Source organism: Balaenoptera physalus, assembly GCF_965194825.1.
Source record: "Balaenoptera physalus genome assembly, chromosome: 5".
NCBI lineage: Eukaryota > Metazoa > Chordata > Mammalia > Artiodactyla > Balaenopteridae > Balaenoptera > Balaenoptera physalus.
Window position 1 is genome coordinate 137,551,330 of NC_138884.1, and position 14,491 is coordinate 137,565,820.

Here is a 14,491-nt window from a genome sequence, read left to right on the forward strand (position 1 = left end):
AATATGATTTCAGTAAAGAGAATTTCTAGGAAATGTAAACTCTTATTGCATCTACAGTAAAAATAAATAAATATAAACTTGTATTTTTAGGTACCATTCAGGTCAGGGCATTTTACCTTCTGCATGTCACTAAAGTACATTGGTTATAAAAGATGTTATTTACTTGTTATATACTCATCAATTTATTGTACATCTATAGGAACCCATTCATTTCATGAGTTTATTCATGTAATCAGAAAACTTTAATGGAAATTATTTGGTTTTGACTCAAACTTGCTCCTATGACCATGCTCTGAATGCTCTTTGAGACTTACAAAATCTTTACTATCACTTAAACCTCCTTTACACTTAGTAGAGTCATGTTTAATACCTTAACGATTGATACATTAAGAAAAACTCAAGTTTTAAAAATTTCTCTTAGCCAATTTCTTCTATTTTAACAACCAGGATAGTCTCTTCTTTGCTCTTTATTACACAATGCTTAATCCAACTTGTCACTTTCTTATCACTTTTATTGTATCCATAGCTTATTATTCTTAGTTTTGGCCTAAAACTATGAATGCCTTAGAAATTTTTAAAGTATGTCCTGTAAATATTCAAATATGTTTTTCTATGACTTTCTTCAGAATGATTTGGGGTTGTATATAATAAAATATGGGCCCTGTGGTACAAAATACCAAAGGATTATGTAATCTGCACAATTCTAGGAAATACTGAGAAAAAGAATAAACAATTGTTATGGTAAGTTACACTATTAATGTCATGTAGAAACGGGATTTCTTAATTATGGAACTCAGTCATCATTTCATTTTGGAGTACTTTAATACTATTTTAAAACTCTAAGAAGTATATTATCAAAAATTACAAGTGATTAGAAATTCCAAATGTTAACATAAGTAAAATAGGGAGAAATTTATTTAATAATTTTTTACATGGTTAAAGGAGAAAGTTTTTTTAAGTACAATAAAATTGGATAAACTTACTTTTGATGGCACAACTCCACTCTTAAAGACATTTTTATTAAGTACTACCCTGTTAATTCTGAATTAGCAGGGAAACTAAGCAAAATGAAGAAAGGAAAGAGAGGAATTACCTGGGATGTCATAATCCTATTCCTCAACAATGAGGTGAAATAAAATTCCAAGAAGGAAAAGAAGAGAATAAGAAAATAAAAGTGAGAGGTGGGGAGAAAGGTAAAGAGCAGAACTGGGAAGGCTAATTGTATTTCTTTGGGGAAAAAATTAAAGGGAAATTTAGGTGTAGCAATTTAGGTGAGTGGTGGTCAATCAACTAACAAATGATTCTTAGTGTTTTATTGTTCTTAAGGATTTGGGTTACCATTTGTCTAAAAGTTCCACCATTCTTAGTGTATACCTAACTATGTTCTAGATGAAATACTAAGAACAAAGCATGAGTCCTACTCTTGAGGAGCTCACAGTCGAGATTATGCTCAGGAAATCTTACCAAGGACTCTAAGAGTATTTTCAGATTAGGATATATTTCAGATAGATGTTAGCTTTAAATCTCTGGAAACTAGTGTGAACCCTCATGTCATGCTGTTGAATGTGAAAGAAAAAGACAGATAAAAAGAAAAGGGTACTGCTTACCTATTTTCATTTCAAGCATTTTTTTCTTGTTGATTTGCCTTAGCAAAAATAAACATTATTACTTATAGTGACAATTTCTCGTTTATATAACAAGTGCATTAAATGGATATTTTCACTTACCATTTCTGTGTTCTCGTTAGTAACATGAAGTTGCTTGGTCAGTTGTTGAAAACTGGTCAGCTGATCCTGTAGTAGGAAGAGGGAATACATAAATAGCATTTTGTTTGCAACCCATATTTAAAATTAAACTAAAATCAAGACTAAAATCATTATGCCTAAATCTCGATGACATCAGTTGTATTTCTTCTCACAAGTATTGTGTGAATTAACAGTTGAAGAAATAAAAAGATAAAAATATTTTAATGATTACAAAATTAGATAAGGTGGCAATGTGGAAACTAATGCAGCTATTTATGTTTTACGTGAAATCATTATTTCTAGAAATCAATCCATTAGTAGATAGATATGCTAGAGAGACCTTACCCAATATTGAAAAACCATATTCAAACCTATTCAAAACCTACAGTACAAACCACAGCACAGGAGTTATTGTGCCTTTCCTCCTTCTTTAAAATTCTCATGGCTTGAATGCCCCACAAGTTTTAAATTTTTTGATTATCTGTTATGATCGGATTAAACATCATATGCCAGAGGACAGAATTCAAGATTGATGGATAACTAGGGAAATAAGGACAGAGTATTATTTGTTAAGTCGTATACAAAAACAAACAAACAAACAAACAAACACAAAAAAACCCTAACTGCAGGGACTGCCCTGGTGGTCCAGGGGTTAAGAATCCACCTTCCAATGCAGGGGACATGGGTTCAATCCCTGGTCGGGGAACTAAGACCCCACTTGCTGAGAGGTACAGCCAAAGAAAAAAAAGGAAAGAAAAAAACCCTAATTGCAAAGCTATAGCATAAGAATGATCTTATTAAAGCGGAAAAAAAACCCCTAAACCCAATGGCTTAGTTGATTGACCTAATGAAGAAACAGCCTTAAAAGAACAAACTTATATTAGAAATGGTTTCCAGATCTCAGAGGTAAGTGTTACTGCACAGATTACATGTGGATTATTTTCAAACCAGGGCATGTATAGAAAAATCATTTTGTAAACTGCAAAGCATCATTAAGTATTATTATGACTTCTTTAGGTAGAAATTCCTAGTTATAGTGATAATAATAGGAACAGTCATAAACTGGAATTTGAAAAGTCTATAAATGAGAGCTGAAGAGAGGCAATGATAACCAGTATATTTAAACAGCTGCCTTCTCAAAAATCCACAGGAAAGGAACCAGAATTGGAATTACTCCAGAGATTTCAATATACCTAGCAGAAAAAGAATCAATGGAAAGATAAGGGAGGTAGATTTTCCAATGGAGTGGATGGTCTTGTGAGATAGTTAAGTTCTTGTCAACAGAGGTATAAAGCAAAAGCTATATGTCCACTTTAAAAGAATATAAAATGATTCTTGCTTTGGATAGAAAGAAGTCCTTAATAACCATTAAGAGCCTTCCTATTGTAAAATCCTATTCTTTTTAATTTATGTTAGACAAACTTCACATTTTAGTAAAAGGTCACATTTAAGGTTGTTAACATTTTCCGAATGTTTTCATTTCACAAGTGTCATCACATTTGAGCAGGCTTCTTCACTGTCCATGGTCTAATGATCAGTCTTTGTCTTTTTTAACCAGGTAAAAAAATCAAGAATATAAAAGTTTTGGAGATCCATTTAAAATTTGAGAACCACTGTACTAATGTATCATGCATCATTTGGAAAAAACACAATTTAAGTGATTCCACATTTTTAGGTTCTTAAAGTACTTCCAATTTTTCACTATCAAAATATTACTATAATGAATATATTTATTCATATATTTTTATATACTGTTTCTTAGGACAGATTCCTAGAATCTATGTGATGTCACCATCTAATTAATTGGTTAAAGGATATGAACATTTCTAGGGCTCTTACTGCCAAACTGCCCTCCAGAAAGATTTTTACAAATCACACTATTATAGGAGAACAAAATACTCCAAACTAAAAATATTTAGTTAGGTACTTGATATTGTACTAGTGCTACTGGCTCCCAAAGCAACTATACTTGAGATACACAGAACCTTTTGCACCTAATTTTAATTCTGCTTTATCATGCTGTTTAGTAATAATAATGATAAAAATGATAAAAATAATAGGTAGATTTATGATCCATTTACACATAATAATCTTAGAGCTGTTTATTAGCACTAAATACAGCTTTCGTTGCTAATCACATTATAAAACCCTATGTACACTAGGCACTGTTTTGATTATCTTATGTGTTCAAAAGATTTCTAACCACTGAAGATCAATTTACTGCCAATATAAATAACGCAGTAGAGACTTAGGCATTCTTCTCCAAAGCTGAGTTTCTCCAGAATGCAACTTCTTACTGATATACAAGAAAACCATGAAATCCAAGATTACCTTTTGTTTTTGACTTTCAACTACATGAATCTGGGCTTCAGTCATATGTTCCTGGTAAAGTTTCTGTAGTCTCTCCAGCTCCTGAGAAACAGTCTGCCAGAGTTCTACAGCCTGAGTTTTTTCCTATAAAAGAAAAACATTTCAGAACTCATTAAATTATTAGCAGGCTACTGCATAGTACAAATAAATCATGTTCTTTTACAGAATGAGTTCTTGTATATAAAGTCACAAAATAAAAATAGAACTTGTCTAAGATCGTATAGTTGTAATATTTTTGATGATATAAAGTTGTAAATAAAATTATTTAGAGGGACTTCCCTGGCGGCACAGTGGTTAAGAATCTGCCTGCCAATGCAGGTGACGCAGGTTTGAGACCTGGTCCGGGAAGATCCCACATGCCGCGGAGTAACTAAGCCCGTGCGCCACAACTACTGAGCCTGACGAGCCAAAACTACTGAAGCCCGTGCGCCTGAGCCCCATGTTCCGCAATGGGAGAGGCCACTGCAAATGAGAAGGCCACGCACCACAACGAGGAGTAGTCCTCACTCGCTGCAACTAGAGAAAGCCCGTGTGCAGCAATGAAGACCCAATGCAGACAAAAATAAATAAATAAATAAATTTATTTAAAAAATTATTTAGAGAATAAACCTAAAGATGAAAATTCCTTACTTTGAAATTTTCTTTTTATTCAGATTTAATAGCTAAAATTAAAACCTTTCAATCACTTTCTTGTTCCAGAAAGTGTAAGCCATAGAAATTACTGATGAAAACTGTCCCTGGTAAAATACAAAAGGTTTTTTTCTGACTGAAAAAGTAATAAATGTTTATCATAGAAAATTAGGAAAGTATGGAAAAAGAGAGAAGAAAATAAAATTACCTAATATTTTTTAGCACCTGATAATAAATACTGCTAACATCTGGATATAAACATCTTTATGAATGTTGGATGTACTCTTGTTTACAAATGTGATATGGGGGGGAGAATTTTGTATTTTTTTTCTTTAAAAAAACTGGGAATCACATAGTGTGCTGCTTGTATTGTCTATTTTTCACCTGGAATTTTATAATGAGAATTTTTTCAGGTCATTAACTATTCTTTCAATATAGTAATTCTCAAAAGTGATATTGGGGACCCTTGAAGACAAAATTTTGTTCATAATAATATGAAGACATTATTTGCCTTTTTCACTCTCATCCTCTCATGAGTGTACAGTACAGTTTTCCAAAGTTTATATGATGTACTGTGTAATGTTGTCATTGCTCTGATGGCTACCAAAATGCACTCTTATGCTCCCATTTGTTTCTAAAAATGTCTTAGTTTTAATTAGTAATATGATAAATACCCCCCCCAAAAAAACCTCTCTGGAGTCCTCAATAATTCTTAAGCACACTGAAGAGGGGTCCTGAAACCAAAAAGGTTGAGAAACTTTAAGCTAGCATATAAAAAGCATTATTCTCTCTTTTTTTCTTTTTTGCATGTACTTTTTAAAAATTGAAGTATAGCTACCTCAGCAAGCTGTTGACAGAATCAAGAAGAAACCTTCATCTCTTTGTCCCTAAAGCCCAAGCTTCTAAATCCCAGGTCAGAGCTAATTCTCTCAGTTTTAGTAAGTAGGTAAGAAGGTGTAGTGAAAAGATATGCATTTTTGGAACATAATGAGTATACATTTCAAATAAATATACATTTATAAGCTTTAAGGAAACTATTTCTGAGGCATAACATGCATTCAGAAACACACAAATCATCAATTTGTACAGTGAGTGCACCCATGTAACCAGCACCCAGTTCAAGAAAGAGAACATTATTACCAGCAGCTAGAAGCCAGCTGCCCCTTTCTTACAGATACTACAATCCTCCCAAAATAACCTTTATCCTGACTTTTAAAAGTATTGATTAGTTTTACCCAAAACGTATGTAGTTTAAAAATATGTAGACAAAAGCAGAATCTGGAGCCAGAATCTGGGTTGGATTTCTAATTCTGGCTGAATGACCCTGTACAATTCATTTTATTTCCTTAAGACTGCTTTCTTTTCAATAGAATAGTCATAAAAATGCCTCATAACTCAAAAGACTGCGGTTTCCCAAACGTGCCTGATGGTAAGAAGAAAGCCCAGATTCTCCTAAGCCAGTGGTTCTCAAAGGACTAGTATCAATACCTTAGAACCTGTTAGAAATGTAAATTATTGAGCCATATCCTAGACTTCTTGAATCAAAAACTTGGGGGAGGGGGTGACAATCTTTATTCCAGTAAGCCCTCGGGTGATTACGATACACACCAAAATTTGAGAACCACTGTACTAATGTATCACGCATCATTTGGAAAAAACACAATTTAAGTGATTCCACATTTTTAGGTTCTTAAAGTACTTCCAATTTTTCACTATCAAAACATTACTATAATGAATATATTTATCCATATATTTTTATATACTGTTTCTTAGGACAGATTCCTAGAATCTATGTGATGTCACCATCTAATTAATTGGTTAAAGGATATGAACATTTCTAGGGCTCTTACTGCCAAACTGCCCTCCAGAAAGATTTTTACAAATCACACTATTATAGGAGAACAAAATACTCCAAACTAAAAATATTTAGTTAGGTACTTGATATTGTACTAGTGCTACTGGCTCCCAAAGCAACTATACTTGAGATACACAGAACCTTTTGCACCTAATTTTAATTCTGCTTTATCATGCTGTTTAGTAATAATAATGATAAAGATGATAAAAATAATAGGTAGATTTATGAACTCACACATGTGTTAGGCATTACCCTATGTGCTTAATGGGGATTCAAAATTTTAATTACCATAAGAACTCCATAAAATAAGAATTATTATAATCTCCATTTATAAATGAAGAAGGTGAAGCACAAAGAAGTTTCCCAAGATCACAGAGCTAGAAAGTAGATTGGGGACCAAACTCAAGAAGTTTGACCAAACTTTTCTTCCAAAAGCTTGTGTGTTTCACAAAAGTAGGAGCCAACATTCTCCACTGTATATGATAAATACTAAGCACCGTGCCTCATATATAATAGACACCGAATAAATATTTGTGGAATGGATGAAGATATTTGACTCTTCTGTTAAATTCTCTAGACTTATTACTTTAATAAAGCATAATACAATAAAGAATTCTCCCTCTTACTCTCAATTTTCTACTATAAATTGTATTTTATTGAGTTTTAAATTTATTCAGTTTGGATTCACCTAGTCTTCACGCACGACACAAAGGGCTTTCAATCTAGTGATGGATACCAAAACAATTGTATGTGTTTTACTAGAACTTAATAATAAATTTAATAAACATGTATGTATAAGTAATATGCAGAATTAACATTTGACATTATTATTTTATGGATTTATTAACATTTTCTATTATTCATACTTTATAAAATTGCCTAAACTCTCACTCAGTTAAAATTCCATACTTATATACAAAATACATTTCAGATATTGTGGCAAAATTTGTTTTTAACAAATCTCCTTTTTCATTTTTGACTGGTCAAACTTGTACTTCACCAAAGCTTCTGTGAAGTAATGATACAAAATGTAGCAAAAGGTATCAGAAAAATAATATGTACCAAGTAAGATGGAGATGGAGAAAGGCAAAGACAGGAGAAGATAGGAGGAGAAAGAGGTGAGAAACGACAGAACAAGTGTGGTTTAAAAAAAAAAAGAACAAAATTTAGCAATATAAATTATAGCAACAACAACAACAAAAAGAAATTATAGCAACAAAAGTACTACAGGGAGATGCTTTTTAGACATAAGATTTGTAGTTTCAAAAATAGAAAACAAAACAAAAAACGAATCCTATCTAGTTTTGCACTCTTTTTTCTTTTTATAAATTAAAAAAATTTTTGGATTTATTGAGGTATGACTGACAAATAATCATTGACTGACAAATAATCATTGTCTATATTGAAGGTGTACTTTTACATATGGTCTGTCACAATATTTTTCAAGAGTAATAAGAAATGCATATTCTGCCACAGCTTTCAAAAGACATATTTAATACCTTGTTAGAAAGCATTTATAAGTTTACATTAATTTTCATTTATTTATATGTCAACATTAATAAATCCTTTCTGAAATACTAGTCTAGAACAGAGTAAAGAACATGTTTTTCTCATTATTTTTGCCTCTATTATTTTTTTCAAATTCCTTCCCTTTACACATTAAAAAGAATTCAGTGCTACATAATGCTCCTTATCAAGGTAGATACAACCTATCTGATTAACTTAAAATATCACTTTCAAAAGCAAAGAATTCCAAAACCAAATTTCCAAGGAATAAAAAAATATGACTTTTCATAGATATCTATAAAATCAAAATTGTAATAAAGAATTTCTAATCCCCATTTATAAAATGAAGAAATTGAGGCACACAGGAAGGTAGAAGAATGGGATTAAAATCCATAAAAGATATGAGATACCTAGGATGCAAAATTGTAAATTAAAATAAAATTCCCTTACATATAACCCAAAAAAATTGTGGTGCTGAAAACAGGATATATACAATATAGCTTCCCAAATATTTCAATTACCATGAAGGAGGAAAAAAGGAGAAAAAGTATAATTCTAAAAGAAGCATAACTTTAGAAAAATATAATTCTATAATCTTTGAAAATTGAAGAAAACAGTATCAAAAGAAAACGCAGGAAAATGAAAAATGTAAATTTAGGCAAGTAGATAATTGATTCTTTTCTTTAAAAATTTTCTTTGGCATTAAAATATTTTATAACACTTTAAAAATCATGCCAAAAGAATTATGATTCAGTTAAAATATATACATGGCAACTACATTTATAACATACAGGGAGGGCACATATTACAAGCTTTGTTACCTGTTAACTATTTTTCAAACTGTAGAAAATCATTATGCTAACAATTTCAATATTCTGTTATTATCATTCATAAATAATGATTGACTATAGATTTTTTAGAAACTCTGTTTATTTAGGATATAATTCAATACATATATCACTCACTTGATTGGCCAGTTGTAGTTGTTCTTGCAGATTCCTGACTGTTTCATCATCTGTATATATCTCATTTCCCATCTCTGTGCCAAAGGGAATGGCCTCCAATTGCTTTTCAACAGCATCTTTTAATTCACTGTGCAACCTTTGGAACAAACAGTTAACACAACAATAATCTAATTTTGGTAATAGTAATTACTGTTTCAGGTCAACTAAATAAACATTTGGGTCAAAAAATCACTATTTACAAAAAAATCATTTTTAAGTCAACCTCTAAATTTAGAAGTGTTTTAAAACCATTAAATAATGTGTTATAAGAAAAAATACATCACGATTGTGAATGAATTAAATTTGTCATAATTAATTCAAACATACATAATTCAGTTTGTCCTAGGAAGATTTTAATTTTTTAAAGAGGTAAAATTCTGAAATTATACCTTATTAATTGACAAGTCATTCAGAAAAAAATTTTAAATATGATAATTTCATCTAGTTACTTAAATGGAAAGGGAATTTTAAATCTTGTAAAATTACTGTTAATTTCTTCATTGTGTTTCACAAAACTCACCTGATTTCTCACTAGTTCCAGTTTATAAAGCATAGAATAAAATTCTTGATGGTTATGAAATCAAGATTAGAGGCTTTACTTGCCAGCACTTTCTTACATAAGCTTGACCATAACTCTGAAAGCCTTAAATTCAACTTTAACCTTACATTAAAGTAAATTACAAATATTTCATGCTTTGAAATTACACCAAAAAAAAAAAAAAAGCATAGAAAGGTTCAACTTAAAAGACTGATTAGGTGTTTATGTCAAAATGATGTACTCCTAGAAGGAAAAATGTTTTTTAATATCAGAAAAACTTAGAAACACTGAATTTATATAATTATAACCAGAAAACATTATTTATAATAAACACATCTCAAAGTAAAAATTTCCCAAAGGAATTGCATCCATCTCTCTAAAATAATTTAAACAGAATTATCTACTAATACTACAATCTCCATTGAAACTAGAAAAATGCAATCTTAAATTTTAAAACATATTTATTGAAAACGAAGTTCATCAAATAAGCCACAAGACAATAACCTCAGGTACCAGTGGGGCAAGGGGAGGGGGGAAAGGCAGTATAGGGATACTGGATTAAGAAATACAAATTATTAGATATAAAATAAGCTAAGAAGATATGTTGTACAACACAGGGAATATAGCCAATATTTTATCATAACTATAAATGGAGTATAACCTTTAAATATTGTGAATCACTATATTGTACATCTGTAACTTATATAATACTGTACAGCAACTATACTTCAATTAAAAAAAAAAAACTAAACAAAAAAAAGAACCCTTAATAGTTACAGGCATATTGCCTATACCCAAACTGCCTGAATTTGAAACCAGTATCTCATTTCGTTAGCTATGTGACTTTGGACAAGTTCCTTAACCTCCTTTGGCCTCAGTTTCCCAATCTGTAAAATGTAAATGTCACCTATTAATATTGCTTATTCTCTTCTGGAATTTTTTTTTTTAACCGTTCTGTACAGTGTTTCTCTCTTTCTCAGTCTCAGTGGAATTTTCATCTCTCCAAACTTTAACTTTTGGAATTTAGTCCTTGGATGGCTTTCATCAATGTCTTATAGTTTTTGGAACACAGGTCTTGAGCCTCTTTAGGTAGGTTTATTCCTAGCTATTTTATTCTCTTTGATGTGAAGGTAAATTGGGGGTTGTTTCCTTAATTTATCTTTCTGATACTTCATTGTTAGTGTATAGAAATGCAACAGATTTCTGTACGTTAACTTTGTATCCTGAAACTTTACTGAATTTATTAATGAGCTCTAGTTTTCTGGTGGCATCTTTAGGATTTTCTATGTATAGTAGACATTTTACCTCTTCCCTTCTGATTTGGATACCTCTGATTTCTTTTTCTTGTCTGATAGCTGTGGCTAGGTCTTCCAATACTATGTTGAATAAAAGTGGTGAGAGTGGGCATCCTTGTCTTGTACCTAGATTGTACATCTCTAGGTATTTATCCATTTCTTCTTGGTTCTCCATTTTATTGGTGTATAATTTTTCACAGTAATCTCTTATGATCTTTCATATTTCTGTATTGTCAGTACAGAAATATGAATCTGTAACTTCTCTTTCATTTCTGATTTTATTTGGGTCCTTTCTTTTTCTTAATGACTCTGGCTAAAGGTTTATCAATTTTGTTTATCTTTTCAAGGAACCAGAGCTTAGTTTCACTGATTTTCTCTATTTTTTAGAAGTCTCTATTACATTTATTTCTGCTCTGATCCTTTTCTTCTACTAACTTTAGGTTTTATTAGTTCTTTTTCTAGTTCCTCTAGGTGTAACGGTAGATTGCTTATTTGAGATTTTTCTTACTTCCTAAGGTAGGCCTATATTGCTAGAAACTTCCCTCTGAGAACAGCTTTTCCTGCTTCCCAAAGCTTTTCCACCATTCTATTTCTATTTTAATTTGACTCCAGGTATTTTTTGACTTCCTGTTTGATTTCTTCAGTGACCCATTGGTTGTTTAGTAGCATATTGCTTAGCCTCTACTGGTTTTTTTTTTTTTTTTGGTAGTTTTTTCATTGTAATTGATTTCTAGTCTCATAGCATTGTGACTGTAAAAGATGTTTAATATAATTTCAATATTCTTAATTTTACCGAGACTTACTTTGTGGCCTAGTATGTGCTCTATCCTGGAAAATGTTCTATATGTAGTTGAATGTTTATTCTGTTACTTTTGGGATGGAATGTTTTATACATACATATATATACATAGATGTACATATAAATAAAGTCTATCTGATGTAAGGCTAGTGTTTCCTTATTGATTTTCTGTCTGGATGCATGATCTTCCATTGATGTAAGTTGGGTGTTAAAGTCCCATATTATTATTGTGTAACTCAACACAATTTCTCCCATTATGTCTACTTATATTTGATTTACATATTTAGGTGCGCCTAAGTTGGGACATAAATATTTACAATTATTACATATTGTTGGATTGATCCCATTATCATTATGTAATGTCCTTCTCTGTCTCTTGTAACAGTCTTTGTTTTAAACTCTATTTTGTCTGATATAAGAATTGCTACCCCAGCTTTCTTTTTGTTTCCATTTGCATGGAAAACTTCTTTCCATACTCTCACTTTCCATCTCTGTGTCTTTAGATCTAAAGTGAGTCTCTTCTAGGAAGCATATATATAGTTCTTCTTTCTGTATCCATTCAGTCACTCTAAGTCTTTTGACTGGAGCATTTAGTCCAATATATTTAAAATAATTATTGATATGTATGTACTTACTGTCATTTTGTTCACTGTTTTCTGGTTGTTCTTGTGGTTCTCTCTTCTTCCTTTCTTTATTTTGCTCTGTATCCTTGTGATCTGCTAGATGACTACCTTTAGTGTTATAGTTTATAGTTTGGTGTTTAGATTCCTTTTTCTTTTTTGCATATCTATTACAGATTTTTGGTTTGTGGTTACAATGAGGTTCATATATAACTATATTTATAAAGATATATATATATAAAATAAATAATATATATTTTAAATTCATTCATATATGATTATTTTAAGTTGATGATCCCTTAAGATCAAACCATTCTGACAACCCTGCATTTTTAAAATCTCCTGCCATGTTTAATGTTTTTGATACATTTTATAACTTTTCGTGGGGTGTATCCCTTAAATACTTGTTGTGGAAATAGATGCTTTTACTACTTTTGTCTTTTAACCTTCCTACTAGCTTTATAAGTGGATGATCTATTTTTCTGTATGTTTGTCTTTACCAATCAGATTTTTCTTTGCACAGTTTTCCTATTTCTAGTTGTAGCCCTTTCCACTTAGAAAAGTCCCTTTAATATCTATTGTAAAGCTGGTTTAGTGGTGCTGAACTCTGTAGCTTTTGCTTGTCTGTAAAACTCTTTATCTCTCCTTCAAATTTGAATGATAGCCTTTCTGAGTAGAGTATTCTTGGTTGGTATGTTCATCAATTTGAATCAATTGTGCCAATCCCTTCTGCTCACAAAGTTGCTGCTGAAAAGTCAATTGATAGCCTTATGGGAGTTCCCCTGTATGCTACTAGTTGCTTTTCCCTTGCTTCTTTAAGATTCTCTCTTTAATTTTTGCCATTTTAATTACAATGTGTCTTGGTGTGGACTTCTTTGGATTCATTTTGTTTCGGACTCTCTGTGCTGCCTGGACCTGCATGTCTACTTCCTTTCCCTGGTCAGGAAAGTTTTCAGCTATTATTTCTCCATATAACTCCTCTGCCCTTTTCTCTCTATTTCCTCCTTCTGAAACTCCTATATTTTGAATGTTATTATGCTTGATGTTGTCCCAGAGGTCTCTTAAACTGTCCTCTTTTTAAAAAACTCTTTTTTTCTTTTTTTGTTCAGTTCAGGTGATTTCTTCTACTTTGTCATCCAGTTCACTGATCTGTTCCTCTGTATCATATACTCTACTGTTAATTCCTTCTAGTGTATTTTTTATTTCAGTTATTATCTTCTTCAGCTCTGTTTACTTCTTTATATTTTTTAACTATTTGTTAGAAACTTCTAACTTCTCACTGTGTTCATTCATTCTTCTCCTGAGTTCACTGAGCACCTTTTTTTTTCATAGAAAATTGTTTATTTCACTTATAGTTTCACATTTATCAGCACAGAGTTACACAGTTTTCTCTAAACATTTTCAAGTGTCTGTATTTCTCATTTTGTGATTATTTTACAAACTCAAATATATGTATTTAGTTAATAATAAAGATAACATCAGATCAGTGGAGAAAGGAAAGATGATTAGAAAATAAAACTCTGACAGCTATTTATGAGAAAGCAAATATCTTGAATATAAGGTGAATATGTACTCACATATTCTTTTTTTTTTTTTCACAAGACAGGCTTTATCAATTGTGATTTATCTGTATTAAATGTAATCGTATCAAATTTTAGCTTCTGCCAGAGTGAATTTTTTTGTAAACATCTTTATTGGAGTTTAATTGCTTTACAATGGTGTGTTAGTTTCTGCTGTGTAACAAAGTGAATCAGCTATACATATACATATATCCCCATATCTCCTCCCCCTTGAGTCTCCCTCCCACCCTCCCTATCCCACTCCTCTAGGTGGACACAAAGCACCGAGCTGCAATGAGCATCTTTATTATCATTCTTTTGAACTCTTTATCAGGTAGATTACTTATCTCCACTTGGCTTAGTTCTTCTGGGGTTTTGTCTTCATTTGGAACATATTCCTTCCCTCCTCGTTCTGCCTAATTTTCCATGTTTATTTCTAAGTATTAAGTAGGTCAGTTATGTTTCCAGATGTTGGAGAAGTGGTCTTAAGTAAGAGACAGCCCACATATGGGGCCCAGCAGCACTTGACCCCATATGTGGGCTGTGTGGGCTCTTCTGTGTGATGAGGCT

At 31.6% G+C, this 14,491-nt stretch overlaps 1 protein-coding gene across 2 annotated transcripts in view; it reads right to left on the reverse strand.

Annotated features, from left to right (window-relative positions):
* The window catches only part of SCLT1 (sodium channel and clathrin linker 1), a 232,580-nt gene that overhangs the window by 146,946 nt on the left and 71,143 nt on the right, over window positions 1-14,491 (reverse strand). For both annotated transcript variants that reach the window (XM_082462157.1, XM_082462156.1), the window contains exons 6-8: window positions 9,072-9,207; window positions 4,077-4,199; window positions 1,728-1,793 (exon numbers count right to left, since the gene is read on the reverse strand). In XM_082462157.1, the coding sequence (XP_082318283.1) occupies window positions 1,728-1,793; window positions 4,077-4,199; window positions 9,072-9,207 (325 nt within the window). The remainder of the gene's footprint in view (window positions 1-1,727; window positions 1,794-4,076; window positions 4,200-9,071; window positions 9,208-14,491) is intronic.